The sequence below is a fragment of the Cyclopterus lumpus genome, chromosome 14 (assembly GCF_009769545.1).
Source record: "Cyclopterus lumpus isolate fCycLum1 chromosome 14, fCycLum1.pri, whole genome shotgun sequence".
Lineage (NCBI taxonomy): Eukaryota > Metazoa > Chordata > Actinopteri > Perciformes > Cyclopteridae > Cyclopterus > Cyclopterus lumpus.
The window spans coordinates 4,987,638-5,011,672 of NC_046979.1; the positions used below are offsets into that span (position 1 = coordinate 4,987,638).

Consider the following 24,035-nt stretch of genomic DNA (forward strand, 5'->3'; position numbering starts at 1 on the left):
TTGTTGGTCCTAAAATGAGGGAATCCCCACTTCCTCGGGCATCTTCGGTGGTCTTCTGATTCCCTGGCATTGACTGTAGCGCCACCATAGGGTTGACACTTTTTAACGATGGTGAAATGTCTTGACAGCTATTGGATGAGCCGACATGTATGTCCCCAAAGGGTGATTCCTAATGCCGGTTGACGTTTCCTCTTGTGACACCATAACGGTGTTATTTTTTTTATTTTGAGTGTAATGACATGCCGTGTCCCAGCTGTTGTATCGTCATGTCTTTAGTGAACCCCAGACTTTTCAATCTTGTGCTTTTGGCAGGTTGCCATCATTTGTTCAGGATGAAATGTCTCGTCAACTATCGGATGGATTGTCATGACGTGTAGCTCAGACAGTAACGTGTCCCACAGAATGATTGGCTGTGCCCTGGCTCTTCATTTAGCAACACCATCAAGTCAATAATGTAATTTGTCCAATACTTTGGTTTGGGACCAAATATCTGCAAAAATAATGACATTCCCATTGGCCTGAGTTTAACTTTGTGTTTTAGCTCTGAATAATCAAGCGCTAAACTAAGATGGTGAACCCAGTAAATATACCTGCTTAGCATTGCCATTGGTAATGGTTGCATGCTAACTCAAAGCACCGTTGTGCCAAAGTACAGTCTCAGAGATGTTCACAAGGTCAAGTTCAGACTTTGGTTGGAAGACAGATGCGGTTGTTGAGCATAGATCACACCTTGCTGCGTAAACAGGACCCGGCTGCACCGTTGGTATTCTGATCTGCCCTTGATCTGCCCCATTGCATTATGAAGTGGGATTGAGGGCAGGGGGGCTGAACGGGGCCTATTGTGTGCCGAGGTGAAGGAGTCGTTGGGTTAAGAAGGTTTGGGTTACTGGAAGGAGGTTCACCATTGTGAATGGAAAGGAAGGAGAGGAAGGCAGGGCAAAGCCAACCGCTGGGCATCAGGGTTGAATTAGAGTGGCCCATTCCACGGATTAGGTGTCTGCCAAATAGAGCTCAGCGGGTATCCGGTCCAGGACCTTCTTTGTGAAGGTCAGGCTTGATGGATTCTCCAAAACGTGTGATGCTGGATACTTTGACCCTGTTCCCACAAGGTGCCCTCCTACTGCAGAGAAACCTTTTGATGTCATTTATGTCTGTCTCTTGCAAACTATCGTAAAGGTGGTATGAGCCACCCAACGTCAGCCACACGGATATAGTAATAGTTCAAAACCTTGGTTATACTTACTGCAATGATGGTGGTACGGACATGAGCTGGCTTAGAATAGGGACGAGGAAACCTCTGGATCTCTGGACCCCCCCCCCCCCCCCCCCCCCCCCCCCCGTAAAAGACTGTGTTCGATGGTGGGATCAACGTGCAGATGCGACAAGCATGAATCCCATTTTAGGGGGTTTGTGCTATTAAAAATCAGTACTGGTCTGCAACACTTTTAATTAATACACAAATTATTTATCCTTTTTACTATTTTTTATAACTGTTCCTGCTGTTGCCACATCTTTAGGGATCAAAACCCTTTGGCCAACTCTATTTGGAGTTTCAGTTCTCGAACACTGTTCACTGCATCAGTGAACTCTTGATGTTGAACTCGGTTATACACGCACAGTGCAATGCCCCATGTCCCTCCCACTCACCGTCTTACTTAGGAGCTAATGCTCATATCTCCTCTTTGGTCAATCGTTCAGCATCAAAGGTGACATGTATTGCTTTTGTTAAGAGCTGTTTGGACCGTCTCAAGACAAAGGTCACAGACTGAGTCATCAGAAGTTGCAGTATTGCAAAAAAAGGATGGATGTGAGTTGATGATTCAGGGAATCCGAATTGTTCTCATGAAATCAAGTCGTACGAGTCACCTGACCAGGTCCAAAGGTGACTTGGTGTTTGTGCCTGTTCATAAAGGCCACACACAAGGGTTGGGCGAAAAGTCTAGTTTATGGGCCATAAAACCAAAATGGTGAGCTAAAAGACACAAAGGTTTCATGGCATACCCAGATTGTAGAATAGTCTGAACAGCAAAAAGAATATAGTTACTGGTGTCTGCCTTGTTACCACACCAACCCAAGCAGAAAGGTTGGTGTCGTCTGGACACAAATCCATTCTGATCATTTTTGAATATCCGTCTGTCTGAAGTCTGATTTATGAATGAATTTGCCGGCAATTGCCGCTGAAGAGTTTGGTGGCGATTATTTTAGAGTGCAACACATTCAATGACTATATTAAGATATAGTCATTGAATGTGTTGCTAAAACAGACATATTGATTAGCTCCGCTTTAAGTATTGAGAAGAAGAAAAGAGCATTATGATTTTCTTTCATGTTCTCTGTTCCTCGTGAGCTGTTTTGAGGGTCACCGAGTGGGAAAGCGAGTGCGATGAAACCGGCTGTTTTCGGCCCATCTCGAACCTTCCCACTTCTGCATCCTTGACATTTCCCAAAACACGAAACGCAACATCAGGAAGCTCCACCGGCCCAGTGGGTCGGCTGTAATTGTTGATTTATTTATTTTTTGTCCCCCTTTGTGCGACGTTCTCTGTCAAAGGTTGGATAAGAGTATGTGACCATATACACATCAAGACGTGGGAGGTATAAAAGAAGTATCCACAGAGAGCCTCGGTGCTGTTTAATGGGAGCCCGGGGCCTGCCCTCAGACCTGGATCCTTTCACACATCTTGCTCCCTGCCTCTCCAATTACTTCCACTGTCTTGCAACAAAGACCCAACTGACTGCCCTCTCCTTCCCAGACCCTATCAGTGTGGATCCACCTGAGATTTCTCCTCGCTATCTCTCCAGCATCTATTGAAATGAAGTGTCTTGTATAACCTTGTAAATGAGGCTGTTCCTAATTTAAAAAAAGGGGGTACAGAGTATCCAAAGGGGCTAATGTTAATTCTGTAACTCTACCTACCACCAAGCTTGAAAAGCAAGGTTTCAGACTGTGTGTGTGTGTGTGTGTTTGGTTTTTTTTGTCCATAAATGCCCCAGAGTAAGACTGTACTACTTTGGCCTTTTTTTTTGTGCTCCGGTGCTCGAAAGCTGCCTTAACTGCATGAACTCTTGCAAAGTCTTTGCCAAAGACAAGGTCTCTATTTTATACCCGCTAAGGACTTCTCAAACCAATAAATCAATAATAACCGTAGAACTTAAGCCCCAAATCTGTTTTTTAAGCTGCTTCAGATGCTGTTTGAAACATTATAAAAAATGGTGGTATTCAAACATCAGCGTTCCACAAAGATAAAGGCCGCAGTGTTTCCTCCAAATTGTCCAGCAAAGACACATTTTATCATCATTTTGCAGGTGTTAATGACAGATCCTGCACGAAAGGCTTGACATTCATCCGTTATGAGAGACTCTCTTTGTACTAAACATTCCTTTTATACTGCATTTAAAATACATCCTCGAGCAGTAATTATCTTTGGTTTTTCCACTTCCCTCCATCTTTTCCACATCTCTGACATCCCCTCTCCCCTTCTTACATATTGCTCCGTTTCCACTCCCTCTCTTCCTCATATTCCTACGCTGTCCCTCCCCTCAACTTCCCTCTCTCCCCACCTACCCCCTTCCCCAAACACCGATCTGATTAAGTTGAACAGTATCCCAGGTAAAGTTTGCACCTGCTTTTTAAGGCAAAGGTCCTTCCACAGCTTCAACAGGTTCTTTTCGATCTCAACTTATTTTTCGTGCAAGGACATCACGATTTTTACCACAAAACACAAACCTTTTGGATTGTCGTTGCTTCTACTGATAACCCTGTGGAGCTGGATTTTGACAAGAATTGCTCTTCTATCGGGACACCCAGCTCCTCTACAGACCCTCTTCTCTTTTCATCACTTCAACAACTATCACCTCCACTGCCTCATTTTACTCCCTCCATCCCCACTGCCCTTATTTTACTCCCTCCATCCCCACCACTCCGTGGATGGTCCCTTGCTGAATGGGACACATCCCTCAGGAGGTTGCCAGGTTAGACGATTGAGGTGCTGGATGTCCATCTTCTGAAAGCAGGTGAGAGCATAATTTCCTCCTCTCCTCGTCAGTGGTTTCTTTATTCATGGCCTGACTGTGTGGCAAAAGAAACCTCAACTTTCATCACTTTTTGATGCTGCAAAATTTTATTTAGAAAACGATGTGCTATAGGTTGCCGTTGGTGATATCGCTGTTGCTTCATGGTCTAATATAACTGCTGATAACTAACACCGCTCCCTTAAAACTTGGTGAAAGTCCACTTCTAAGACAAAAATGTTTAACGTAAACATAGCACAATTTCAAAGTCAACATTTTGACTTAATCTAATGTTCAAGCCTCAAGTGCAAAAGTACTTACATTAAATTAATGAGCTTTAGAGAGTGAAGCTTTTGATGAAGCATGTGGCTTACCTGATACGGTAACAGTTGTCTGTCTTTGAGCTTGACCTCGTAGATAAACACGTTGAAGTGGCTTGCTCATCTTTTAAGTCCCGGAGGCTTTATCTTAATTGCCCCGCTAAAAGGCAACTTGTTAATGCCAGAATACATAAAATGGAGAGTCAAAAGAGCAATTGTGTTAATCTTCCTGTTGACAATGTATGATGAGAGGCTGATGACATGAGGTGCAGACCTCTCTCAGCAGTGCTCACTAACATTGGCCCACCTGAAGACAATTTACCATCAAGCTGTATAGAACTCACACATTAGAGAGAAGATTTGAGAGAATTATCCTCACATACCTGATGTATCAACAGTATTGCATTTAGGAGATAAGATAAGGCTGTGGGTATATAGTTTCCTTAATCATACCAAAGTCCACTCCTAAATTGCTTTTGTCAGTAATTACAGCAAAGGTGTCTGGTCCAGACTGAGCTCAGCCCATTACACTTTAACATTACTACACAGCTGTTGTGTGACAAAATCATCTCACGTCAAAGGATCAATTTACTAGATTTGTATTCAGTGGCATCAACTGTAACTTCAAGCCAACAGAACACCTGTTATCCTCACTGCAATGTTTGTGGATGATAAAACAAAAATAATAACCCCATGCACCATCAACCTTTGTTCATTTTCATTTAGAATGACGTATGCGTGTGGCTTCATATGTACACGTAAGAAGTATTTCCGTGCATGACGTTGACTGTCTAGTAGCTAGCAGCCCAGCTTGCCAGTGATCATCATTAGTTATTGTTTTTGATGAATTGATAAAGCATAAGAAACCTGAGAAGGTTGCTTTCTCATCTCCAATTTGGCAAACAGAAAAACTGTGGCAGTACCAAAGTTATATCAGTTAAGGGTCTGGCTAATATCCTCTGCCATTACCACCGGTTGATGCCAAATGCATGCTGGGATACTGGTGGGGACTAACATCGTGACAGTTATTGTTATTATGGGAAAGTCCGCCTGCCTTTGGCGAGAATGTCTCGGAAGATGTCTAAAGGGGAACCGTTTTATCTGTGGAAAGTTGGCTGCGATGTATAAGCTCATTAATGTTTAAATTCACTGAATGTACAATTTCTATATGATGATGAAAACAAAATGGTGCCAACGCTGTACACTCTACTTTGCCAATGGGAAGCTTGCCAAGCCAAGCACTGAACAGTCCCAAAGGGCCACTGCAAGGACCTCGGCAATTCAAACCTACTCACTTAAAGCCATTAGTGCCCCAGTGTTTACGTCTCACTCCCTTCAGCCAACAAGGCATGGATGGATCCCAAACAGAAGTGGTAATGAGGTCCTAAGCAGCCTCGCGGCTTCAGACACAGAGACACTGGAGCAGAGCGGGCCAGTTCGGTCAGCTGCAGGGAATCAAGGCACAGAGAGGCCCGTAGTCCACTGTTGCCGGCTCACATGGGACCGTAAGGCAAATGTGATCCTGACACATTGTTCTGGCATGCATAATAGGGCCTTTTCAGGGCTCCTCAGGGGAGACCTGGGAGCCTGATCTTAAAGAAGTAATGTGACGTTGGTTTGATGGTTCTCCCTCCTTTCCACTTTTGTCTAAGGGTCTTGTTTATGAGACGTTGTCCTATGACTCATGTCTGCCTGCATTTCCATTCACTTTAAGGAAAAGGCGAGACAGATAATGTGACAGTTGCTGAGACATCTCATTCTGTTTCTCTCTGTTTTTTTTTTAGAATGGTCAGGCCAGGCTGTCCAGTCATTCTGCTCCACCTCTTCAGCATCTTTGTACAGACAGGAGGTACGAATCATCCTCCACATTAATTCCTTCATCTTTTAGGTTGGAGAAAAGTCCATTTAATGAGCTCTTTATTCTTCTTTTAGCTATTAAGGATATCCTGTATCCTTATGGACCCGGCCATAGGGATCTAGAGACTCCAAAGATGGATGATGGGAGTTCTGCTGAAATTACTTTGCTCATTCAATTCATTTTCTTCAATGTCCCCTACCGTACTATCTATGTAAGTCTTGATCAAAACTCTTATTGCTGGGCAAAAAATGTATAATTCATCAATCTTAAAATAATTGATTGCAATGTTTTAAGCATGAAATACAACCTTGTCTGTTCTGCCCACAGATCAACAACAACGGTGTGATCTCCTTCAACGTGCAGGTTAGCCAGTTCACACCAGAATCTTTTCCCCTGAGCGACAGTCGGTCGTTCATTGCTCCACTTTGGGCAGATGTGCACAACGGCATCCGCGGAGATATTTTCTACCGAGAGTCCATCGAACCAGAAATACTGGAAAGGGCAACGCAAGATGTCCGGAGGTACTTCAAAACCATGCCCACTTTCTCAGCCAACTGGGTCTTTATTGCAACATGGCACCAAGTCACCTTCTATGGAGGAAGCCAGACAACCCCGGTAAAGTCCAAACACATTTCCACACAGTACTGTTTAGCTTAGCTAAGCTAACTCTGAGCAGGGAAACTGCTAGCTCAGGTCAATAGAAAGATTCAAGTCTATCGTTTTCAGAAACAACAAACAAATAAACACGTTTCTATTGCTCTTCCTTGGTGTTGGATGCTAGCAGTTTCCGCCTGCTGTCAGTCTTTTTTCTAAGCTAGGCTAAAAACATCTACTGGCCCAGTAAGCCTTTAGTTGGGGATTTGCATAGCCAAAGACATGTCATACATTGAGTTAGAACTGTGATACACTTGTGAATTATTTTAGACATCTAAGTTACATATAACCATTTTTTTTCATAGCATTTCAGTGACTACATTTGAATGTGAGGGAGGTTCTAACTACACTGAAATATAGTGAAACGCTGTGGAAGCAGCATTTATATCTTAGCTTAGACATTTAGAGAGAAGAAGAAATTCACAACCCCAAAGCCTTGTTTGAACAAACATGATTTGATCTGCACCAAAACCACGAGGGACACAAATGAGATTAAACTGACATCTCTTTGAATTGATATAATATGATTTTATTATAATCGTATTTCCCAAAATGTTCAGACACAGAATATAATTTAGTCAGACAATGGCCAAGTGCCATTTTGAAACGTACCCACCCATATATTTTTTTTGTGTTCAGTGTAAGTTTCTGAAAAACTGGCTTCTCGAACGCAATTTAGTGAATCTGGTGTTTTATTGTGTGAAACATTTGTTGAGCGTTGGAATGTTTCGTCTCTGTTGAGGCATTCTTGTTTTTAGTGTGTTGCGTCTGTTTTTTTCTCTTTTTAAAACTATTTTCATCTTCTCGTTTGATTAAAAGGTGAACACATTCCAAACTGTACTAATCTCAGATAGCGTGACGTCCTTCAGCATGTTCAACTACGGAGAAATCACATGGAGCACAGGAACAGCTAGTGGTGGAGATCCTTTAACAGGACTGGGTGGGACGACGGCTCAGGTATTCTCACTATGTCCGCAGCCGCTTCATACGCATCTTAATCCTTTTACCTCACGACCGCCCTCACACCTTTCCCCTTTTCAGTCAGGTTTCAATGGTGGAGACGTCGGTCACTTCTTCAACCTGCCAGGATCACGGTCAAATGAAGTAGTCAACATTGAACAGACAACCAATGTAAACACCCCTGGGCGCTGGTTATTCCGCGTAGACACTGAACTGGTAGATCCTGCTAACGGCTGCAGCTACAACGGCAAGTTAAAACGTTGAACACTGATATTTATTTCCACACGGACCTCTCTTGTGAAGAACTGTACTTGTAAATAATATCCTCTGTCTTCCATTCATTCTGTCCAGGGCGTTTTTACCGACGGGGGGAAGTGTTCTGGCTGTCTGACCAGTGTTTACAGCGATGCCGCTGCCTTGACATTAACAATGAGGTGCAGTGCCAAGAGGCTTCATGCGGGCAGCTGGAGACCTGCGAGCAGCAAGAAGGGGCCTTTTACTGCCAGCCAACCCGCACCAGCACTTGCGTGGTATTTGGCGACCCTCACTACCACACCTTCGACGGCTTCCTATATCACTTCCAGGGAACCTGCTCCTACCTGCTGGCTCGGCCCTGCTGGGAGGTGGCTGGGTTGCCTTTCTTTAGCATCGAGGCCAAAAATGAGAACCGTGGCGTCGCCTCTGTTTCTTGGCTTAGAGATGTCACAGTTGAGGTGTATGGTCACAGAGTCCTGTTGCCCAAAGGCAGTTTTGGAACAGTCCAGGTGAGACACAGACGAAGTTTTGAAAGTGTTGTCATGATAAAGGTCGAAGAACAAAGTGACAGTAATGTAAATGCGCCAAGTTGTCAACCATTATCCTTTGTTCCTTCTAATTATTCCTTTCTTCATCTCTCCAGGTGGACGGCTTGCTGAAGACTTTACCGGTACAACTCCAGCTTGGTGCTGTCAGGGTATACCAGTCTGGGGTTGCCATTGCTTTAGAAACAGACTTTGGACTCCTGGTAACCTACGACGGCCAACACTATGCATCCATCTCCCTACCCAGCTCCTACTTCAACAATACGTGTGGCCTTTGTGGTAACTACAACGATGACCCAGCTGATGATCCTGTGCTTCCCGATGGCTCGCTAGCAGAGAGCGTCGTGGAATTAGGAGGCAGCTGGCGAGCAGAGGACACGGACTGGAGGTGTACAGATGGCTGCGCCCAGAACTGCAGCGTGTGTGATGCTCTTACAGAAGCCTTCTACTTTCGCTCTGACTACTGTGGGCTCATCAACAAAACCGATGGACCTTTTAGGGACTGCAGAGCTGTAGTGGACCCTACAGCCTTTGTGTATAGCTGTGTATATGACATGTGTAGCAACAGGGATAACATCACCACACTCTGCCAGGCCATCCAGGCCTATGCTCTGGCCTGTCAGGCCCTTGGTGTCACGATACGACCATGGAGATCTCGCACCTTCTGCGGTGAGATTCAGTTTGATTCAGTTTACGCAGATTCTTTATCGTACATTAATTCACTTGTGTCGTCTGACATAATTTCTTCTCTCTTACTGGTTCTCAGCTTTGTCATGTCCGGAGTTCAGCCATTACCAAGTTTGCACAAGTGCCTGCCCTGCCTCCTGCTCGGATCTCACCGCTCCCCTGTATTGTGCTCACCCTTGCACTGAGGGCTGTCAGTGTGACCAGGGCCATGTTCTCAGCGGCAGCCGCTGTGTTCAGCTTGAGGACTGTGGCTGTGAGCACAACGACCTCTATTACCCTCTTAATAACACTTTCTGGGCAGAACCCAGTGGTGAGGAAAGTGAATGTAGCCTCCGCTGCGCCTGCGGGCCTGCTGGGGAAGTCTCCTGCTTCAACGACTCCTGCAAGGAGGGTGAGGTGTGTGTGGTGGAGGTGGGCTTGCTGGGTTGTTACCCTCGAAGGGAGGGAGTGTGCTCAATCACCCAGAATGCAGTGACCACCTCCTTTGATGGCACCTTCATGCTGATCCCAGATGACAGCTCCTACTACCTGCTGAAGCTGTGCAGTGCGGTGCCAGCTAATGGCTCGATGGTTGAGGTGAAGATGGGCAGGCGGCTGGTGAACAAAGGCCCCACTTGGAAAAGACCTGTGGTGGTCACAGTGGCTAACCTGGAAGCTCAGATGGGAGGGATAGATTTCGATATAGTAAAGGTTCGTAATTACTCTACAGGGCAAAATATAGCTGTTGCATACCTATATCGATGACACCTTTTGTGTTCCAGGTGAATGGTGAACCAGTGGTGCTTCCATATGTCCATCCGATGGAGACAATGATGATCTACAAAGCACCAGGCAATGCTACAGTGGTGGAGTCCCATGGACTGCTTCGTGTCCAGTACACTCGGCAGGGATTCCTTAACATCTCCCTCTCCACCCTCTTCTACAATGTTACTTGTGGTCTATGTGGCGTCTTCAATAGCAATACCACTGATGACCTTCGTCTTCCAAATGGCCGCCTGGCGGACTCTACCGAACAGTTCACAGATGGCTGGCGGTCCATTGCTGATGACCTCACCTGTAATGGTGACTGCGATGCCCTTTATCGGACGTGCACAGACTTGCGTCTCTACCAGAACCCTTGGATGTGTGGCAACATCAATGACCCGGGGAATAGTTCATTTCTAGCATGTCATGCAGTGGTCAACCCCTCACCATTCTTCAGGAACTGCTTGTATAACATGTGTGTCAAGGAAGGGAATCGTTCGGCACTGTGTTCTTCACTGCAGGCGTACGCCACCGCCTGTCAGGACGCCCAAGTTGGCCTCTCTTCCTGGAGGAGCGCCACTAACTGCCGTGAGTTTATATATCTTTACTTCAAAGCATCAGGTTCATATTTTTGATTCTCTGGCATCAAACCCAGAGTGAGATTAAAATACCAACTCTAAGTGGCTCTGCCACACACACAAAAGTGCCTGCAGGCGCTTCCAAACCTGTCTTACTGACACGGTTTTATTTATTTTTATTGTATTATTTGTATATAAAAAATAAAATATAGTGGTTAGAACATTTAAATTACCTTTAGAGAGGCGCGTTTCTTTCTGCTTCCTTTTTCTGTGGTAGATACACAAATATACCTATTATTTTCACATTTTATTTCCTCTGTAACTACTTATACTGTCATTCCCCCTTTTAGAAGCCACAACTTATGTAGGTTCCAATCAAAATTGAACTTTACATCTCATTTTGCTTTCTGAATAACCTGACTCTTGATAGAGTTGTTCGCATCAGAGCACTCTAGTTTCTTAATTGAGCACAAATCCGATTCAAAGGCCTATTTCACAGCATTCCTCTTGACTTGTCATAGCTGTAAAAGCACAGCTGGAACTAATGACAGTGACAATGACTCTGTTCCAGCAATTATTGAAATGCAATGTAGCAATGTATTCATTCATTCATGTATTAGTCACACCTGTGTTTGACAAGTGAAAGTAAAAAGGTCTACCAGTATTCCTCATTAGATCCACTCCCCCAGTGTTCAATAGTGTTGCACTAATATTGACCTCTTCTTTAAAAGTACTCTTGAAAAGCGGCTCTGAAAACTGGATCTTTCGCAGACCATTGAAACTTTTATTTTTCCTTAGCGACCAACATAAGAACACTTTTTATCGAACACAGAGTGCACAGCTAACCGTGCTACTAACAAGGAAAAGTCATATTTTAACAAAAATAGGAATGTAAAAAAAAAACATACATATTGACGGACACTCAAGTTGTGGATTATGCTGCAGGAGAGATTTGAGAGCACATTTTATTTTGCCATAAACTCGGTTACTCGTGGTGAATCCAAACTGTCTACATCTGCTATTGAGCGACTCAAAACAATTCTTTCAGCTGATTATTCTTGTGATATGCGTTTGGCCGTTGTCCTTGCTTCTCTCTTGCTTTAATGCTCTTCTGTCTCAGCTCTTCCCTGTCCACAGAACAGTCACTTTGACGAGTGCACCGGTGCCTGCCCTCTGACCTGTGCCAACTTAGATGAACCCGAAGAGCCATGCCCTCTGCCGTGCCAGGAAGGGTGTCAATGCGAGGGAGGCTTCGCACTTCGCGATGGCCTGTGTGTGGCACGCAGCGATTGCGGTTGCACGAGCCACGGGCGCCAGCTGGCCACCAATCAGACTTTCTGGACAGACTGGGAGTGCCAGGAGCGCTGCTACTGCAATGGCTCCGACAACAGCGTCTACTGTCAGCTCACACCCTGTCACCCTGAGGAGTTCTGCCAGGAGAACGACGGCCTGTACGTTTGTCAGCCGCGCACTGAGGCCCTGTGCGTGGCGGCCGGTTATGGACATTTTCTGCCGTTTGGCAGCGTCCCGTTTGAACTGCAGAGCTCTTGTACTCTAAGCATGGCCACCACCAGCTGTGGGAGAGAGAACAGGGACAATGCAACCACGAGTGAAACTTCTCCTCAATTTAAATTGGCAGCTCGTAATGAGGAAAGGGACACGGGCCAGGCCATTTGGGTGAGGGGCTTTGTACTGGAGGTCTACGAGTATGAGATTGAAGTGTCTCGAAGCTACAAAAACACTGTCACGGTGAGTGCATGAAGAGTGAATTACTCAAAATATGAACCACTTATATGCATGACCCCTGAAGGTCATAGTTGTTGTATTTGTGAGGACACGTTATTTCTAATCAAGACGATTAAATAACCAGGCAGAGGCTGAATTCCTCTTTGATTGGCTTAAGGTGGATCTAATTTCAATGGGCATCTTTTATCAGGCTGGATTTGGCTCAGACAAAACCCTGACCCTGAGCGACATTTGGACTGGGTTCACAAACCGACTAAAAGATCTGAAGAGGAATAGAAATGACACACACACACTCACACACACACACGCACACACCAACCAGATATTTTGTTCCGTCTCTTGGTATTTTATTCAATTAGATTATATGAAAAACCATTAGAGCTATTTCAGTGAGTCTTAATGTTATCCATTCATCAACTGGATTTCCCCACACACTTTGAAAATGTGCGTGTGTGCGTGTGTGTGTGGGTGTGTGTGTGTCTCTCAGCTGATGTGTATCCTAGAATAAGAGCTAAACCTGTTCAAAGCAGTTTTATTGAACCTCTCTTCTCTCAGGTGAATAAGGAGCGTTTGTACCTTCCTCTGAAACTGGGCCTGGGGAAGGTCAACATCTTCACCTGGGGCATGCAGCTCATTCTGGAGACCGATTTTGGCCTGAAGGTGGCCTTTGACTGGAACACCCTCCTCCTGTTGACTTTGCCCCGCGACCTCTACAGCTCCTGCTGCGGCCTCTGCCAAGGCATGCCCTTGTCCCCTCCCACCCTCACCACCACCGACTGGGGCATGGCCTGGGCAGAGCGGGACACCTTCTGCCAGGTGGGCTGTGGAGACTCCTGCCCGCGCTGTGGCCTGGGAGAAACCAGCGCAGTGAATGACTCCCCTCTCATGGTGGCCGATGCCAACATGGACCTCGACGCGGACAACGGGGAAAATGAAGTCGACGCAGGCATACGCTTCCACATCGGCAATGGACTCTATGTGTTTGTGGAGCCCGAGGCAGTGCGGCTCTGTGGGCTAATTGTGGATCGAGGCGGTGCGTTTGCTCGTTGTCACAGCAAGGTGGCGCCAGCGTTTTTTTATCAAAGCTGCCTGCAGGACACCTGCTTGGACCAGGGAGCTCAGGATACAGTCTGTAACTGGCTGCAGATGTATGCCGGCACCTGTCAGACCCAAGGGGCGCCTGTTTCCGGCTGGAGGAGCGACACGCCGTGTGGTGAGTGCAAGTCTGGGCTTCACCATGCACTTCATTCACATGTGCAGTGGTGTGAATGTCTCCCCTTGTATTAAAAAGACACATTTTAGGTATTCTCACATCTGTTTCTCATCTGTCTTTCTAGAGACGATGTCTGTGTGACTGTAAATAACCCACATAACACACTGTGAACAGTTTCTTTGGTGGAAAGTAGTTCCAGTGAAAACTGTTTCCAGTAAGGTCTGTGGGTTATTCACGGTAACGAACAAGGACAACATATTTGTTGACGTTCTTAAAAGCTTACTTTTGAAAATTTCAGTTATATTTACATGTAATTTCTCGATTGCAATGAGTATCACAACTCCATAATATTGGGTTTAGGGCAGAGAGGTGCATCTATATCAAACCGTGGGCACCAAAACTATCAGCACGGTTATATACAATCAGAGGAAACAGTATAACTGTGCCTGGTTGCTGTCAGTCAGGAAATAGTTACAACAATGTTTTTGTGGTTTTAAACAAATGAGATTCGACGTGTTAATTAATGGGCTTTCAGAGGTGTTGGTGTGATTTTCCTTGAACTTTGGATGAAGCATGGCTGTTCCGTCTCCTTCTAGTCATTATGCTAAGCTAGGCTAGCCACGACCTGCACTCTTCTCAACTCAAAAAAGAAGCGCTATTTCTTTAAAGAGCTGCCATGTAGCCACATATGCTCTATAAGTTGGCTCTCCAATCAACAATAAAAAGGTCCTACTGGAAAATGTCCTATATGTGCACAATGTATTCAGTGCAGTCGTTCCCTAATATATCTTTGCCAACCTCCCTGCCCCCCCCTCACAGTCCACAGCTGTTCCCCTAACAGCCATTACTCCAGTTGTGTGTCGGTTTGCCCGCCCCAGTGCGCCCCCGCCCGCGGCCAGAGGGACTGCAGCCAGGACTGTGTGGAGGGCTGCCAGTGTGACCAGGGCTACGTGCTCAACGGCAAGGGCTGCATCCTGCCTCAAAACTGTGGCTGCTACACTGATGGCAAGTACTACGAGGTCAGTCTCACATCCGGCACGACACGGAATAAACTCACGTTAAATCCGGCAGGTATTACGTAGTACCGTAAAGGGAAAAGCCTGTCGCACCAAATGTATGAATAGCAACGTTGCATCAGAATTTAGAATCGTTTGCTCAGGGCTGAAACTAAAGATTATTTTTCTGTTGATTTTGCTTGTGCACGTACCTTTGAGTATCTGGAGTGGCTGCAAACATTAAAACTGTGAAATAAGACAACCAGGGGCGTCGTTAGGCCTATTTTAAGAGGGCTTTACCATTCAGGTTTACCTGTAAGTCCAGGTAAATACAGAATGTGGCTGTCTGTAGTTGTTAACGAGTGTTACCTGCTTACATTCAGGTGTACCTGTAAGTCCAGGTAGTTACAGAATGTGTCTGTCGGTAGTGGTTAACAAGTGTTACCTGCTTACATTCAGGTTTACCTGTAAGTCCAGGTAGTTACAGAATGTGTCTGTCGGTAGTGGTTAACAAGTGTTACCTGCTTACATTCAGGTTTACCTGTAAGTCCAGGTAGTTACAGAATGTGGCTGTCGGTAGTGGTTAACGAGTGTTACCTGCTTACATTCAGGTTTACTTGAGGCAAATGAAAGGGAAGTTAGAAACTGTCTCCATTGAGCGAGTGTTAACGAGCCAATTCGAAATACAAGAAATATCCATCGACGTCTCTCTATTCTTTGCATTAATAGAGATTATTATTACATTTTTTCCATTGAATGGTATATTTGACACTAAACTAGTTCATCTTTATCTCAGTGATAGTCCTTTTATTATGGGCAGCCAAGATCAGAAAACAAGTGATTCAGATTTGGCACCCACTCCCTATGTCACATGGCTATTAGAATATATACCTGCATCCATCATGAGTTTCTCCAGCGACTTGAGAACTTGAGAACGTGCATCATATTTTACAGTATGGTTTTTTTTAGTCATTTAATTAGTAGTTTTCCTCGCCCAATGCTCCAAAGAAAAGAAGAAGAAAAACAGCAAATCCTCACAAGGAAAATAAAACTGCAACGTAAGCTCCCCATTAACATCAGGACAGCAGAAACTAAAAACACATCTTTTTCGACTATACCTTGAATAGGAAGGTAGCGCCATAGTAGCACTTTAGTAGCACTTAAATGTCTCTTACTGATAGCACTTTGTAGTTTAACTTTATTGAAGAAATTGTACTTGCTTGATTCTTGTTGTTCTGAGTTTGGACTCATAGTTTAATGCACTTATTGTAAGTCGCTTTGGATAAAAGCGTCAGCTAAATGACACGTAATGTAATGTAATGTAATGTAAGAATGTTTAATTAAAAAAAAGCCACTTTTCTGCCAATCAACTAATAAGTTAAACGTCTCCGCTCCGGGTTCTAACTGACACCTTTTCTTTAATTCAGCCCAAGCAGCTGTTTTGGAACAACGACTGCACCAAGCGCTGCCAGTGCATCGGACGAAACCTGGTCCAGTGCGACCCGAGGCGCTGCAAGGCCGAGGAAGAGTGCGCCCTGCGCTACGGAGTGCGGGGCTGCTTCGCGCGGCGCTCCCAGCACTGCGTGGCGTCCGGCGGCGGCGTGTTCAGGACCTTCGACGGGGCGTCGCTGCGGCTGCCGGCCTCCTGCTCCTTCGTCTTGTCCACGAACTGCCATAAGCTGCCCGACCTCTCCTTCCAGCTCATCGCCAACTTCGATAAGTGGACCACGCCCAACCTCACCACCATCTCCCACGTTTACCTGTACATCAATGAGGAGAACATACTCATCTCCGGCAGCACTGTCAAGGTGAGCGAAGCGTTCTGCCAAATATCGGACACACGGATGAGAGGCGGTTTACACAGCAGTTTAGTTCAATTGCATTGACTCTTGACATCTTTACTGTCACACTAATCAATATTTGTATGTGAACCACGGATCAACTAATTACATGTAATGAGAAAGGTGGTATAGACATAATAATCACTGGACTCCCCTCGGCTCTATGGAGCCTTTTCGTGTCTTTCAGCTCATTGTTTTTTGATTTTTTTTATCTTGCTTAGGTTTAGTAAAAAAAAAATAGATTGTGGTTTGGGTTAAAAATTCTACTTTAGTAAATAGAAAGTGACACAAAGACAAACAAATTGATTTCACACAGGACATGAACAGCTGCCTCCTTGGTGAAAGTCCTGTGTTTGTTTGGGTGACAGAAAAAACCTTTTTCCGATATTTCTTCTTTCAAATGTTACATGGTCTTTAAATTCAATTCAATTAAGTTCATTTTGTATCACCCAATATCACAAATTACAAATTTGCCTCAGAGGGCTTTACAATCTGTACACATACGACATCCCTGACCTTTGACCTCACATCGGATCAGGAGAAACTCCCCCAAAAATAACCTTTCACGGGGAAAAAAAAGGGAAGAAACCGTCTCGCTTTCATGAACCTATTATCTCTATTGGGAGGTTATTTGTTTAAATCGTCGACTTACTTTTCTTCTGTCTGCCTTCATCAAATCTCTCCTCGAGAAACTTAACAAACAGTCCAGAGTCAAATCGCCCCTTTTGCTTGCCAGAGTACTTTTCAATTGACCAATTACCACGAATTGCCTGGTGGAGCTGCTCAACTTGAGGCTTTAGGCCATAGCATTCCACTGAAAATGCACTCACAGAGGAAGATAATGACGCGCTGATAGATTTCATTTTTTACTTAGTCTTAATCCTGCTTGATCTTAGTGAGCCATTGACCACTCAACTGCCTTAAGATATGTATTTGTATTAGTGATAATGGGCTAGGGTCATATTTACCAGAACAGTAATTACAGCACTGTCATAATCTTTGCTTTGGGCTGGGTTTTTTTTCTCTATTATATGCTACCCCTCAGTGACATCATTTGTGGAAATTAAATCCGTTTATGCAGATGACACCCTAATCTACATTCCTGCCCGAGGAGAAAAATAAACTGTTTGTTGTCTCACGTTTCATCTCGGTACATTAATTGCAGAATCTTGGACGCATACTTTCATCTTTGATTCCCTCCTCTTTGTTCAACAATTAAGGACATTACGGCAATTATGATATTTCCTAATGATTTTGACCTAAGGATATGTCTCATAAGTCTGACCCCAGTTTTAAAACATGGTTAAAAACAATGGATTTATAGATATATTTATAGATACCCTATATCTGTGATTGGGGACACTTTCTCATATCATCCATGAACTAGTATATTATCTATAAACGTACATGCTCTTCAAAACTGCAACAATTTATGCATTGAGTCAAAAAGAACAAGAGGTTCCCAGACAGTATCCACACAAAGATTTGAGCAACAAAAATGGGTAAAACATTCAAGATTTTTCGGGTATTTATAATAACACATGTATTTTGTTTGGCTTCTTTCATTCATTGAATAAGAAATGTGTAAAATAAAATGTAAAAGGGTAGGCGTAATAAGATAAGCCTTAAAAAAAACACTTTACACATTACTTGCTTTGTCTTTATGTCACAGGAAAGTGTTTTTTTATTTCTGTTACTGGAGTTTTTTATTTGTCGTAAGTTATGTAGCGAGGAGTAACATAAGTAACGTCACCTTCATCAATTCTGCAATCCTGCTTGTGTCAAAGCTTATTATGACTTAGGCATGATTTGGCATGTAAGGGCTTATCTCAGATATGTAAAGACGTCCATCTCCTGTGCCTTCACAGGTCAATGGTACACCAGTAACGGTACCGTTTCTAACTGGGCTGATGACGCGCCTGTCGACGGCCGAAGGTTTCATCATCATCGACACGCCGCAGGACATCCAGGTTCGGTACAACCACTTCAACACCCTGAGCATCACAATGGGCCAGCGGCTGCAGAACAAGGTGTGTGGCCTCTGCGGGAATTTCAACGGGGACCCCAGTGACGACTACATCACCTCCAGGGGGAAGCCGGCCGTCAGCGCCCTGGAGCTCGCCCAGAGCTGGAAGACCAACGGTATGCAGAACAGGTGGGTGAGGCTTACAAACATGGTGGGATATGTTCTACGCCATTTACATGGAAATGATCCGAACAATTATTTTGCGAAATCTTCTAGAGATCGCCTCCGAAAATGCAACATTACAGCTCCACAAATGTGCATCGTGAAGATGATCTACATGTGTTGTGAAAGGAGTCTGTCGTAGGGACAAAGTCTCAGAGATCCATCACCAAACTCTTCAGTTCTTTCAGCCTCTTTTAGCTCATTGTTTTGGCTTCACAGCCCACAAACACGCTCCGTAGCTGGTCTAGAAAGTTCAGGAGTTGGTGGAGACCAAAACAGAGTTAGAGGGACAGTGAATATCATGTCGCTCCGTTTACATTGGTTTAGGCTGGAATATCCACTGACAGGAGTTTGATTGTAATGTAGTCTACAACTGGGACTTCTGCTGTGTAGCTTGGCCTGTAAGTCCCTTTGTCATTCGGCGTCTGTACAGAGAAACCGTGACATACACTCAAGTTAACTAACTCCATCCCCAAACATTTTTTAGTTTGACTTGATGACTTGTTGTTACCCGCTCGATTTAGAGGACGCTGCTTTAAATGGCTGCCACGTTTCCTTCCTTCCTCCAGTTGTGATGAAACCCAGTTCGTGGCTCTGGCTCAGTCCTGCGACAACACGGCGGTGCTGGCGCTGCAAAGCGAAGACGCCTGTCAGAAGCTCACCGAGCTGAAGGGTTTCTTTCAGCCGTGCCACGGCCTGCTGGATCCCCTCCCCTTCTACCAGTCCTGCTACCTGGACGGCTGCTATAACCACCACAAGGCTCAGGTCTGCGGCTCCCTGGCCGCCTACGCAGAGGCCTGCCGCTCCATGGGCACCCTCACCACCAAGTGGATCACCCAGGAGAACTGCTGTAAGGGCACCGCGAGGCCCCCAGCCTCTCTCAGCACACACACACACACATGGCTCTTGTAAAGTGTTATGGTTAGTGGGTGAGTGTGGGGGGGGCGGGGGACTGAGAGGGACTTAACCTCCTCGTCCCCAGTGGAATTATTATTATGAATATATTTCCTCAGCCATAGTTTGGTTGGTTCAGTGCTCACCACACTTTTTTTCTGGGACGTCCCTGACCATTTATACTGCCATGTCGATATCACCTTATCTTATCTTGAAAAGGTAAACCAGCCATTTTGAAGAGATGTATGCATTTGATGAATTACAATTTTGTTGTATGCATGTGTAATTAAAAGGTATTCAAATACTATATAAATGAGGCCGAATAAATGCATTTAGGTGGAGTTAACAGGCTCTTAATTCTTCTCTTCCTCTCATTACTTAAACAAACAGAATGTTCACCAGCCCAAAAATTATTTAGAAAGATACCGTCATTCAGGCTCCCTCGTGTGGCTCAAAGGTGTACTGCAGATACAAAAAAAAAAAAAAAAGAAAAAGTTAAATAGGAGACTATGGGAGACATCCAAACGGATGAGTATGCATGTTTACTTCTCGAGCTGACAGTGTGTGTGACAGCTAACGTTGTGTGTGGGCCTGTCTTTAGCAGAATGGATCTACGACCCCTGCGCAGGAGAGATCTGCACAAACTTCACCTGTGAGCTGGAGAACGGAGGTGACCTGTGCGGCTGCCCCGAGTTGCCAACCAGCACCGGAGGTGAGCGCTTCACAAGGCAACAAGGTCCTCAAACACTTTTGGGATTCTGGGCCATATATGCGGAAGAATCACTCATCTCATGCCACCACGTGAAGTACTTGATGTCTGTCCGTCTGTGTGTGTGGCAGGAGACGATGACATCATCCAGGCGGAGGTGAACTGTAAGCATGCTCAGATGGAGGTCTCCATCTCCAAGTGCAAGCTCTTCCAGCTGGGCTTTGAGCGCGAGGACGTCAGGGTCAACGATGAGCACTGTGCCGGTATTGAGGGAGAAGACTTCATCTCCTTCCGCATCAACAACACGAAGGGGCACTGCGGCTCCATCGTACAGGTTCGGCTTACGTTCCTTTTATTACTCGATTCATACGCGTGCTAATTAGTAGGATTAAGCAGGCTTACCGGACGGATAACGATCTTCTCGTCCCACTCGCTTCTCTGTTTTCCTGCCAGTCGAATAGCACACACATCATGTATAAGAACACCGTGTGGATCGAGAGCGTGAACAACACCGGGAACGTCATCACCCGGGACAAGACCATCAACGTGGAGTTTTCCTGCGCCTACGAACTGGACCTGAAGATCTCGCTGGAGACCGTCCTCAAGCCCATGCTCAGGTCAGATGGAGCACGAGTAGCATATCAGGTGTTCTTCAATTAAAACAAAATGGCTATAACAACCGGCGACGTTTTCTCCCCTCCCCCTCCCCAGTGTGATAAACCTCACCTTACCGACCCAGGAAGGAAACTTCATCACCAAGATGGCTCTCTATAAGAACTCCTCGTACCGAAACCCGTACAGGGAGGGCGAGGTGGTGCTGAGCACGCGCGACACCCTCTTCGTGGGCGTCTTCGTGGAAGGGGCCGATGAAAACCAGCTCATCCTCATCGTAAACATGTGCTGGGCCACGCCGTCCCGCTACAGCAGTGACCGACTCCGCTATATCATCATAGAGAGAGGGTATAGGCTTGGACACACACATAAGGATTGTCTTCATTGCTGAATAATCTGGGGACGTTTTAAATGAATTGTTTAGCCAATAAGATATCAGAAAATAATGAAAATTGCCCATCAAAATGTCCCTAAGCCAGAAATGGTTTGTTCTAAACAGTTAAAAAGCCAAATATATTTGATTTACCAAGTGAATGTTTGGAATTTTCTACATTTTAGAAGACGAACCATTGATTATAAGATTCAAGCGTCGTTTGAGCATTGCATTTTTCATAATGCTGAGTCAATGCTGGTATAATGCTTATTACTATGCTAAGACGGTAGGGACCTGTTCAAATATTTAAACCAGTTCTCTTTTTAAATGAAATATTTTTTTACTTTCTACAACGCCCATGTCTATAATGCATTATGAACCCACTCATAGTGAGTTATGATCTTCTTTCAACATTTTATTTGTGTAGGGGCCTTAAATCTGCCGGACTTGCAGCACGTGACGGTTAGCAGAGCGAGTTTGGGAGCGTCCAGTCTAGCGTCAGTGTTATGGAGGGCGATGAATGTACCGATGAGGGAGTTTAAGCATGAAGTGTGAAGCCCGTGGCCTTTTTTTTTTTTAACACCTGCCCCTCCCTCCCTCAGGTGTCCAAACGTTAAGGACAACACCATCGGCATGGTGGAGAACGGCGTGTCGCTCACCTGTCGCTTCCACGTCACCGTCTTCAAGTTCATCGGGGATTACGAGGAGGTCCACCTCCACTGCGACGTCACCCTCTGCGACTCCGAAATAAACGCCTGCAAAGTGGTGAGGAAAACCTTTTTTTCCTGGGTTCTCGAAAAAAATTGTGAAAAATGATGGCGATGAACACAATGTCTGTATGTATTGACGTGTGTTGTGCTGCGCATCCAGAACTGTCCGCACACGAGAAGGATGTACTCGGAGGACAGTGGTCATAAAGAGCACATATTGACCGTGGGACCCATAAGGAGGAGAGGCGAGTGAGGATTTAAGAACTGGTTTTCATACTTCTCTTTGGCATAACAACTCATAATTGAATTTCTCATACGTCCACGTTCCCTTTCACAGAAATGATTCATTTCCAAATATTTATTCCAGCACTTTCCGCAGCTGTTCATTCAAATTCCAAATTTTTTTTAAACGTCTCTCTTTCAGTATCAGACTGGTGCGAGGAGGTAAACGGAGGCTGTGAGCAGATCTGCACCAGTAAGACGGCCGGACCGGTGTGCAGCTGCGTGACTGGGATGCTGCAACGAGATGGGAAGAGCTGCCGGGGTAAGCACCGCACACACACAGACACACCCCCACACACGTGTGTTCTCACAAAGCAATATAAAACAAACAAAGCTATATATATATATATATATAAATGCATGTAGACACACAAACACATTTGATGGTGACGTAACACCACCGAGCGTCCTGTATGATGAATGTTTTCTTCTCTTTCCAGCTGCGAGCTCGAGCGGTAACCTCACACCTGCGTTCTCTCTGCTGAGCGTCAGCGCTGTGATCTCCATGTTGCCGGCTCGTACTCACGCTCTCCTCTCCTAACACCCTGCGAGCACAGGGGGGTGGGGGTGGGGGGTGAGGGAGCCACGTTGGAGAGGAACAAAAAAAACACAGAAAAGACTTGAAGATGCACAAAGTTCATCAGCATTAATTAGCCCGTAGATCAGCTGTGTTCCAGTCAAAAAATATCCAAACGGGACACTTTACACATGTTTGAGTGCACTTATCGTTGATGCAACCGAAGGTAACTGAACAAGGAAAGTGAGTCGGCACCTTCACCTCCTCCGTTATATTCATACGTCAGGACACCTCACTGTGTATTATCGTCTACTTAAAGCCATCTTTCAAATAATTCTGATACTACCACCAGATGGCGCCACAGTAAGACGTTTTCTCGTCCCTATTATATCGTGTTTAAGGCGGGTCATTCCCGAAAGACTTGGGTCCCGTAGGTGGGACGCTGGACACGTTGTTAGGGTGTCCAAATAAGTGTGCAGACCTTCCTCTGTCGTCTTTCATTCAAACATTTAAATCTGCAGTTCACCTTTTTTGAGAATGAATGTTTGTTTTCCGATAAGTGTGTCCTCCTTGTGACATTTAATCTCATTTGAAAAGGCGAGGGTATACGCACGTACATTCAGTTCTTTTAACTGATTAGATAAAAACCCGACGAGAGCCCGTGAACTCAGCCTAAAGGCCTATTTTAGGGCCTATTGTGAATTTGTGGGAGCGAAAAGAGGAAAGGATGATGTGTTTCACGATGTTATCAGTGGGGAGAGTACATTGTGCAGTGAGTATTTATGTGGGAGATGGGCACCTTGTGGAATGAATACTTTTATTTTTGTTGTCATAGATTAGAGCCCAGGTTGTGAGATATGCAATTTCATTCATTTTTTTATCCCTTCTATCTTAATCAGTTATAGTGTCGTAACACCGTTGGCGCCGACTTGTCGATCCATTGAACATGTTGCCTGTTAAAGATGGACATGTGAGGACTTATAATACTGGTTCTCCATTCTCCAGGTTTCTATGTGGCGCCTTCTATGTCACCACACGTGTTATGTAACCCTTCAGTGTTCTTTACTTTACGTTTTGTGTTAGTTTATATGGCAGTTTTCTCATCGCTAGGCTACTGTTTTGCTACATTCTATGTACAGATGTACAGTCATTTCCTGTCGGTATACAGTATCTTTGTTTGACGTTTAAAAACATGACCAAAATATGTTTTAATTCTTTGAGAGCGGTGCCACTCGACTTTTAATAAATGAATAAGTTCTCAAAGTCAGTGCGAGTCGAGTTTATTTGATGCATGACATGCAGCTACGGCTAGTCGGGGCTACAAGAGTGCTGGAAGAAGTACT

General features: G+C 45.0%; 1 protein-coding gene across 4 annotated transcripts; it reads left to right on the forward strand.

Moving 5' to 3' along the window:
* Positions 1-1,380: 1,380 nt before the first annotated feature.
* On the forward strand, positions 1,381-23,959 carry tecta (tectorin alpha). Of its 4 annotated transcripts, none has more exons than XR_004611020.1 (24): positions 1,381-4,014; positions 6,116-6,180; positions 6,264-6,400; positions 6,517-6,804; positions 7,663-7,800; positions 7,885-8,050; positions 8,155-8,567; positions 8,702-9,272; positions 9,370-9,980; positions 10,052-10,622; positions 11,733-12,361; positions 12,914-13,571; positions 14,391-14,590; positions 15,994-16,374; positions 18,276-18,562; positions 19,165-19,445; positions 20,091-20,201; positions 20,330-20,532; positions 20,652-20,815; positions 20,910-21,158; positions 21,786-21,948; positions 22,054-22,142; positions 22,318-22,437; positions 22,616-23,959. XR_004611020.1 is itself a non-coding variant. In XM_034549496.1 (24 exons), the coding sequence occupies exons 2-24, from the start codon at positions 6,117-6,119 to the stop codon at positions 22,714-22,716; spliced, it is 6,591 nt and encodes a 2,196-aa protein (XP_034405387.1). In that variant the 5' UTR covers positions 1,381-4,014; position 6,116; the 3' UTR covers positions 22,717-23,959. The 4 variants fall into 4 exon arrangements, 3 of the variants coding, with proteins under 3 accessions (XP_034405387.1, XP_034405389.1, XP_034405388.1); XM_034549496.1 differs by having other exon boundaries at positions 22,054-22,138; XM_034549497.1 differs by lacking the exons at positions 1,381-4,014; positions 6,116-6,180; positions 6,264-6,400 and having other exon boundaries at positions 6,639-6,804; positions 7,694-7,800; positions 22,054-22,138.
* Positions 23,960-24,035: the final 76 nt, after the last annotated feature.

Excerpts from the sequence above, each read along its gene's own strand:
- tecta (XM_034549496.1), top strand. The coding sequence starts at position 6,117 with ATGGTCAGGCCAGGCTGTCCAGTCATTCTGCTCCACCTCTTCAGCATC. Across the intron at positions 6,401-6,516 it reads TCCCCTACCGTACTATCTAT|ATCAACAACAACGGTGTGAT; the intron begins GTAAGTCTTGAT and ends TTCTGCCCACAG. Across the intron at positions 6,805-7,662 it reads GAGGAAGCCAGACAACCCCG|GTGAACACATTCCAAACTGT; the intron begins GTAAAGTCCAAA and ends TTTGATTAAAAG.